This window comes from Cebidichthys violaceus, unplaced genomic scaffold (assembly GCF_023349555.1).
Source record: "Cebidichthys violaceus isolate CVI_PGR_0920_01 unplaced genomic scaffold, fCebVio1.0.p SCAF_23, whole genome shotgun sequence".
NCBI lineage: Eukaryota > Metazoa > Chordata > Actinopteri > Perciformes > Stichaeidae > Cebidichthys > Cebidichthys violaceus.
The window spans coordinates 6,203,664-6,211,900 of NW_027176406.1; the positions used below are offsets into that span (position 1 = coordinate 6,203,664).

General features: G+C 43.1%; 1 protein-coding gene across 1 annotated transcript; it reads right to left on the reverse strand.

Annotated features, from left to right (window-relative positions):
• Positions 1–200: 200 nt before the first annotated feature.
• On the reverse strand, positions 201–2,955 carry LOC137878611 (peripheral myelin protein 22-like). Its single transcript, XM_068718974.1, has 5 exons — positions 2,836–2,955; positions 1,991–2,082; positions 1,684–1,777; positions 1,432–1,572; positions 201–1,314 (listed from the first exon to the last, which is right to left on the reverse strand). The coding sequence occupies exons 2-5, from the start codon at positions 2,066–2,068 to the stop codon at positions 1,157–1,159; spliced, it is 471 nt and encodes a 156-aa protein (XP_068575075.1). The 5' UTR covers positions 2,069–2,082; positions 2,836–2,955; the 3' UTR covers positions 201–1,156.
• Between the last annotated feature and the right edge of the window lie 5,282 nt (positions 2,956–8,237).

Sequence of the window (8,237 nt, forward strand, 5' to 3'; positions counted from 1 at the left end):
GTGGAACAAGGTACGAACACGTGTGTCATTTGCTCATCCCAGCATACCGTAGAGTTAATATATCAGCTCGTATAAGTTCAGAGTAAATAAGAAAGGGTCACTGTGTGGTGTGAACACTAAATGTGTGTAGTTGCACTCAGTTTATTTAACCACCCTCTGTAAATTGTACAAACGGCTAGACCTTTCAACGGTAAGAATGATTCATTTCAACGGGTTTATTTAGAAGAATACTGACAAAAATGCACACTGGGGTTTGTACAAAGCAAGTTAATCACAGGATATGACACACTTGCAACACAAAGTAGGCTATACATTTCAAGAATAGTAAATCAAAAGCACCGTTTTTGAAACCTAGATTACAAAATGCAGAAAAAAAAGATTAATTGGCATATCAAGTACAATGATAATTCAGAAAAACTTCATGAGTTTATTAAGACTTCTTATTGTAATTTTTTTAAATTTCTGTAGAGTTACTCATTTCCTTCAAGAACAACACAGATATTCTAAGTAAGGCACGTGATTCAAAGCATTGGACACTCAAAAAAAAGAGAGATTTAAAAAAAAAAAAGGCTTGATAATCAGGCAGATTAAGGGACATCTCTTTGGCACAGCTGCATGATTTGTGAGAGACAAAAAAAACTCTATCACGTAAATGAGCATGACAATGTTAACTTGACAACACTATGTACAAAAATGTATGTAAAAATGTTATAAATATGTCTAAAAACCACAGACACTATGTACATCTTTGTACTGAAGCAAGGCAGAGATTACTCATCTTTGTTATCACACATGATGGATTTGTGGAAGTCAGGTGCCAGCATGCAACAAAAAAATCAATCTGTCGCCAACACATTTATAAACCCATTTTGGAGACAATCTGTCACTGCAGGAGACGTGTAGTAACACTGTTGAAATCGACAAAGCAAACAGGTGTGACAGTTTTCAGCATGGGGATGTAGTGGATACTGAAATACAGCAAAAATGAATCCCCAGCAGTGATAAATGTCTCCATTTTGTGTTTAAAGTTATTGGTGACACATGCACTTTTGTTGTATCGTTTGGATGTCAGTCTATGGTCTGTGGGCAGTAGGCACAGTGCGATGTTGTTGTAAGGGGTCACCTTACTACCCCTCCTCTTTTCTCCTCTGCTCTCTCATTCTTTCTTCCTCAGGACGATATAAATGAGGCCACTGATGAGACACAGAGGGAAAGCCACCCAGGCCAGCACATAGGCGTAGCCGAACTGTGCGTCGGATCCATCATCCGGACGCATCACGGTGTAGATGATTGCCCCGCACATCACAAACACACCTAGGAGAGACGAGAAGAGAGGTGAGGGGGATCTGAAAGGGAATGCAGATGACCTCACTGCTCCAACCGCATCTGCTCAGGGCGTGACCCGTCAGTGTGTGATGAAGTCATACTCACTTGCCAAGATCTGGAAGATGGCGGTGAAGAAGAAGCGTCCGCCCTTGACCAGTTTGAACAGCTGAAACACGAATGCAATGAGGGAGAAGAAGCAGAAGAGCAGGGACAGGATCATGAGGGCCTGCACTGCCTGGATCCAGTCTAGAAGACAGATGGAGAGCATGAATTTAAACACATTCATAACTTTTCTATATCAAAGGCAATAAAGGCATAACTCAGTCAGTTGTTTTTTTTCCAGGAATGCTGACAAACCTTCATTGCCGGCTGGCTTGCAGTGGTAGCCTCCATTATTTGTCATGCAACTGTACCATAGATCTGTGCTACTATCCCCACCTACAGACCAGGCCTGGTAAACACAACAACACAGTTACATTAAAATACACTGCAGCATCTACAGAGCAGCCTAGGGCTGTAATATCCAACACCAATAACAGTTAATAAGCATTACAATAAAGCAGCTATAGTCTAGCATATTCACATCATGCCCCTGTTCTATTCTGCGGCTGTTCACACCCAGAATTTAAAAGTGATTTGAATAAAATGTAACAGGACAACTTACACTGGCTGCTGTCGACACAATCAGAAGAATGAGAATGATTAGGTGCAAAACAAGCACTCCGAGCAGGAAGAGCAGCATTTTCCCAAGTAGATCTAGAGTGATACATGAGACAAAAATAAGTCAATCCACAAGACTTTACCATCTCTCCAAAAAAAACAAAAAACGTTAGGCGTATACAGCCTAATATAAGCGCATCTCGACGCTAGAGGGCGCTATTTCCTCACTTCTGCACCAACCGCAGTGTTTACCTCAATGTGAAAGTATCCCCTTACACTCAAACGTAGAAAGGAGGAAGGAAAAATAATTTCTTCCCGATGGGCCTAAAATGGTCAATGTTGAGTTTTAAGTCAGACTGCAGTAATGAAACTAAATCGATTCTCAAGCTGATTTCACGATTTTGAACTTTTGATCCATTTATACAGGTCCAAATAGTTTAATTACAACTCATTGATTCAAGCAACGCGTGTTTGCATAATGAGTAAAAGAGCTCAAGAGAAGTCTCGGCGTGAGTAAGAAAGGCTGCTTCACCACTAATCAATGCATGCTGCTGGAAAACAAACGCGAGCCATCTGCATGAGAAACATTCCAGCGTAGTGCCGCCATGCGCGAGCCTCGAGCTTTAACTCTCTAGGGTGAATACATCTACATTGGTGATACACACGCGAGTCAGGTAGGTAAAATATGAGACAAAGTCGCTTTTTTTCGCGTCATAGAAAGGAAATCCAAAGTCGAGTTAAACTCCAGGGGTGAGGTCCTGTTGTATGATTCGGGAAAAAAAAGTAAATGAAAAAAAAAAAGTTCACTGACAAAAACAAAAGAAACTCCAACACATTACTCCAACTTACAAATAGGCAAAGCAAGAGGTTTGTATCCGTAAAAAAAGGGAGTGCTGAGAGTTGGGACAAGTATCAGCGAGGTTCTGCTTCTCTCGACTTCTTTCTCTGCAGCTACTATTCCAGATGTGGCGCACACGCCCCAGTCGGACTCTTTCTCCGCCTGAGAAACACCGCCCTGCAGGCCCTGCACGTCACCAGAGGCCCGTCCTAAAACTTTTTTTTCCCCTTCTTTTTCTTCTTCCCTTCTCCCCATGGAAGCCTATCATCTGGATTGTTCTTAAATCCACAGGATTGTATGGAGATTCCTATGTGCAAACCGCAAAGCCTTAAAAAAAATGTAAGTGGGACTGTCTCTGCATTTATGCCCTAAAAACATACATTATTTCATTCCTTGTAATAAAACATCATTATGACATAATCAGTCAAATTCCAACGAAGGCATGATTTGTCTGTGATTCTCAGTAATTTTATGATATATCTATAGTGATGATTCCTTATATAAAGGCCTGATCCTGCCTCCCATGTTGTGTACTGCTCTGTAGTATATATGTTTATTTTTTTACTTTATAGGCCACACCTGAAATCCTAACAATATGACCAGCTGTTAGGACATTGAGGATGGCTCTTGATGATCTTTTCCCAGATGGTCGGAGGTGGCTGGACAGCCCTATGACCCCCCCCCCCATTGACTGGCAGAACTCAAATGTGCACACTGAGCTTCAGAAGTGTTCTGCCAGATGGTGTGTGTAGGTGTGTGTGTGTGTGTGTGTGTGTGTGTGTGTGTGTGTGTGTGTGTGTGTGAACAGACCAGCCCTCTTGAGGCCCCGCGGTATGCCCAGAATGCCTGTGTGTGAAGCAGTCCTCCTGTTTACTTCTGCGTCTGCGGAGAGAAGGGAGAGTTTGTCCAGCGCCGTGGGGAGTTAACACAGTGCAATGTTTCGGTCATGCTAGATGGATGGAACGGCTTTGGGTCTCCATGCACACATGATTTGGGGATGAGTGACAAAGATCGCCCGCCGTGGATCTGCATCCCTCATTACACTGTGGTCTCAGGCCACATTTCCTCACAAGTGACAAAGTTGTAAACCAAACCAGAATCCAAATGACAGCAGTGACAAAAGCACACATAATCTGTTTTGAAACCACCCGAGTACAAACGTGATGGTGATCAGCTGCTGCAGTCAGAGAGCACAGCCCAGGTCACTCTCTCTCTCTCTCTCTCTCTCTCTCTCTCTCTCTCTCTCCTCTCATGCAGTTTTTTTGGCACATCAGGTGGATTCCTGTGGTTTGTGTTAGTAAACACGAGATAGGGAGGAACTGTAAGCTGCTGCCCAGGATTGCTGTGGGATGCCGGATGAGGCAGTTCTGTGAGCCCTGGCAGAGCTGGAGGGGGCAGAGAGAGAGAGAGAGAGAGAGAGCTCTCTTTGACAATCAGCCGACCACTCAGCTGGACGCGATGCTGTTTATGAAGATGTAATTGGTGCAGTGGTCAGGTGGAAGGCAGCGCCAGCACCAGCAGCAGAGCAGGGTGAGAAGTCAACGCTGGCTGCCCAGCTGGAGCAGGTGTGTGAGTGGAGACTATAAATGTCACAGTGGTCCAACTCTCCTCTTAATCAGAGGACGATTCACACACAATCCTGCACTGCTACTCACAAAGTGGATATGTACAGAGCAGAATATTAAAAGGACGGGTCTGTCTCTTTCTTTTGAACTGTAGAAATCCATGTAAAGAATAACATCAAAGAGAGAGCTTACAATTTTAAAGGTTTTCTGTTGCTGTCGGTGGGAGCTCTCATGACACGGCATTTGTGATACATTCCTCAGTAAATGAAGCTTCACTGCAGTGAACAACAAAGTGCCCCACCTTTTTTTGCTGCAGCTTTATTTTATAAGCTCTTCAGATTGCACTCATTATATTATTACATAGTGATTGGATATTTAATAACATTCCTAAAAACAGTGAATCCCACTATTATTGTGAAGACACTCTAAAAAGATGCGTGGATATAGTCTCTCACACTTGCATTACCCTGCATGCTTATTAGTGCCAATCCCTTTGACTGAAAAACATTGTGCTGTCAGTGATAGCTCAACCAAACCTTTGAATAGTTATGATCTGTCTTACATGGCTGAAAGCACTGGAAACCATCCAAAACCATGACCCCCAAACCCATTCAATGAAAACACACAGCTCCTCTTCTTTTCTTCTTTTGAAAGTGTGGGATTACAAAGCAAACAGGCAGGAGTAGTTCACCACCAGTAACTATAGTCACAGCCATTGTGGCGAAGCTGCAGTTGAAATTTAAAACCGACACACCCTGCTTCATTGAGAGATTCACCAGGTGAGCTATTTTAGAAAGCTGGTTATTTAGAAAGTTAAAAGTTTGTTGATGTAAACTGAAGTATTTTCTGTTTCCTTAAATGAACCTCACAGGTTTGTACAAAAGAGTTACAGTGCTGTTCAAACAGTACCTCAAGCAAAACAGCTGACCCAAAACAAAACCACAGAGGCGTCATAGGGATTTAAGTGTTGTATAATGAAAACGCTAGTTGTAATGCTATGAAACATTGGGCTGTGACTTTATGGGAAAACAAATCTCTTTTTAATAGGAAACCATACAACCCCAAAGATAATACATCTACTGTGTGGATAATGAAGATTAATCCTATATTCTTACAATGATAAAAATCTACATTTAGCTATTGACTATATGACTACTGACATTTGTATCTAAATTTTATATAATTACACTAATATTTTTGGATCTGTGTTGAGGGCTGGGAGTCAAGGTGATGTGCCAACTTTCAGGTTTCGTTTTGACATCAGTGCAAATTATGCCAAAGTTTACAATAGGCCAGTGCTCAAATCTAAAGTCAAGTCAAGTCTTGTGTTGCAGTGGAGGCACATAATTGTAATGGTTCACTGTTTGGTGACAGAATGAGTCAGCCTCAGTTTAAGCCCCGCCCTGGTATACAGCGCCAGACTGCAGGAGGGGCCAAATGACTCTTTTGAATTCAGGACTGAGAGAAGAGTGAGATAATTAGGAATTAGGTTTTGGTTTTGGACATGACCCTGGCTTGGCTGTCTTGGAGGACGCCTTAGTGGGACAGCTGGACAGTCAATTTTACTTGTGGGAATATGAAGGAATGGTGGAACGCCTCAGTGCTCCTTCACGTATGGAAGCAACTGCCAGAACAAGAGGAAACACTAAAGCTCTGAAGTCAGTCTGGTCAAACGTCATCAGGAGTAGCTGACAACGCCTGTCCATGAAAACTAAATCCTTAAGATATCTCAATGGAAATCTCTGAATCATCACAGCTGGGAAAACGTTGGGATCTACTCTGCACACAGCTGCTCAGAGAACTTTAAACTTTTGTTATAGCTTGTGTTGGTTTGGCCTGTTTGTATTGTGGCCTGGTTTGATCAAAATGCAGTGTCAAACGCATCACTCAAGTCTCCTTGAAACCATAGACAGTGACAGTCCTCTTGCAGATGCATTCTCCGCTTTCCAGGATGTGTATATCTCTTTCCTGGTGCTCCCAGGGCTGAACTGGCCTCTCTGTTGTTGCTCTTCATGTTTGTGTTTCACCACTTAGTGACTATCAGATAACATCCCGCAGACCACGCAGAAGGAGCTGGAGAGGAGCCCTCCAGACCCAGACCTACGTTAAAGGATGGCACACTTAGCAAGGCCATGTTAAGTTGTTCACACACAGTGACACTGGTGCTAGACTGCATGCTTACACGGACCGTAAACAAGCACAAAATGCACTCACAAAAAGACAAGCTCACTGATTTTTTTATTCACTGGCTTCAAATATGACCAGGCCTCACACTGTAATACGCAATGTCTGCAGCTTATTTTCGAGGGGCTTTACTATCAAATGAATCTCTGCTGTGTGTGAAAGCAACATGCAGGTCTGTGTGCAAGTGTAAAGCAGGATCATATTAGCGCATCCGTGCCGTGCATGCCCAGTCTCACCTCTCCCATTTTAAACTCCGAAGCTCCAAAATGGACCATGACCGAGCTGAAGATCTCCATTGGTCGGGAGCAAATTCAGATAAAGCAGGCCAAGATGTTATAGAGGGGAGGGGGCTTCGTTTCTATCCCTTTAAAAACAGGCCTGTCCCTTCTTGTGAAGGAACAACAACCAAATAAATCAGAGACATACGGCATGACAAACTCCAGATTGTAGCACCCTAGTGATCCTAAACATGTGCTAATCATTAACCCTGGCTTCCTGTTGGAGCCGATGTCATCAGCACACACATCCCAACAGGCGAGACCAGCATACAAACTGTTGTATCGAATCAGAGTGAAACTGGCCTCAGGGGTTTGGAATGGAGCAATAAAAGCTATGAAAGAATTTGAATCGCCTTGCTCTCATTTTTACTCAGTTGTTGCAGTTCTACTATCTATGGATACATATCTAAGCTGCATCCGACACACTCCATGTTAGTTCATTTTAATTCCAATCGAATATGTCAACACTCGTGGCCATATGATTCAGTTGCTGATCTGCAGCTAAAATCCCCTTCAACTCCCAATAGTTCTTGTCCTCTTGTTATCAGTGGTTTTCTCATTCCTGCTGGGGTGCTATCTTTTCCAAGCAGTGTATTTGTGCTCCTTTAACAGCTAACTGTGCAGCACTTCCTTTCCAGGCTGCCAATTCTGACTCTATGCGAAGAAAGGTGCGTTACAGTGAATATTTTCTTTCCTGAAGTGTTGCCAGCACTTTGTAGCTGTTGTAAATCTGGTCTAACTGGAGAATAAGGAGCTGATTTTAACTCCCTGTTAAGTGCGTTATCTAAGGCATTTACTTGTTGTCTAAAGCAAGATGTGTTTACATGGCTAACAGTGGTGAGAGCAGCTCGGGTACAGCCTGAGGTCATCAGGAGGTTTTTGGGTTAAATGTAAGGCAATGACTACTATTAAGTCTGTGTGAAACAGCTGAGAGGTGAGTCAACAGATCATTAGCTTAGGGACAGCTAGTAAACAGCTAGTTGTTGTGTTGTGTGAAAGAAAGGAGGCAAAAGAATAAAGGCCATTCCTAAGCATGCTGCTGAGGGAGTTTTATCGCTTTCTACATCTGACTGCTTGAGTTATGAGTCATCTGACTGCTGATACAAGAAACTTGATAATGGAATCCTGTACTCATGGTGTTCTGGTTTCTTGTCTGTATTTGTAAGAGATGGCTGGTCAAACTTGGTTGACATTGGGTAATGTGGTGATACACATAAACAGCAATGGCTGGCCTTCCGACTGTCTAGTGGCCTGGCCGTATAGGAAGTTGTGGCCACGCCGTGAAGCCTGGCTTGCAGCAGAGTATCTGTGTTGTGTGTGCGCATCCGTCAGCAACGGTCTGGACTGCAGCCCAAGTAGCCACTATAACACACAATGTGCATAGAA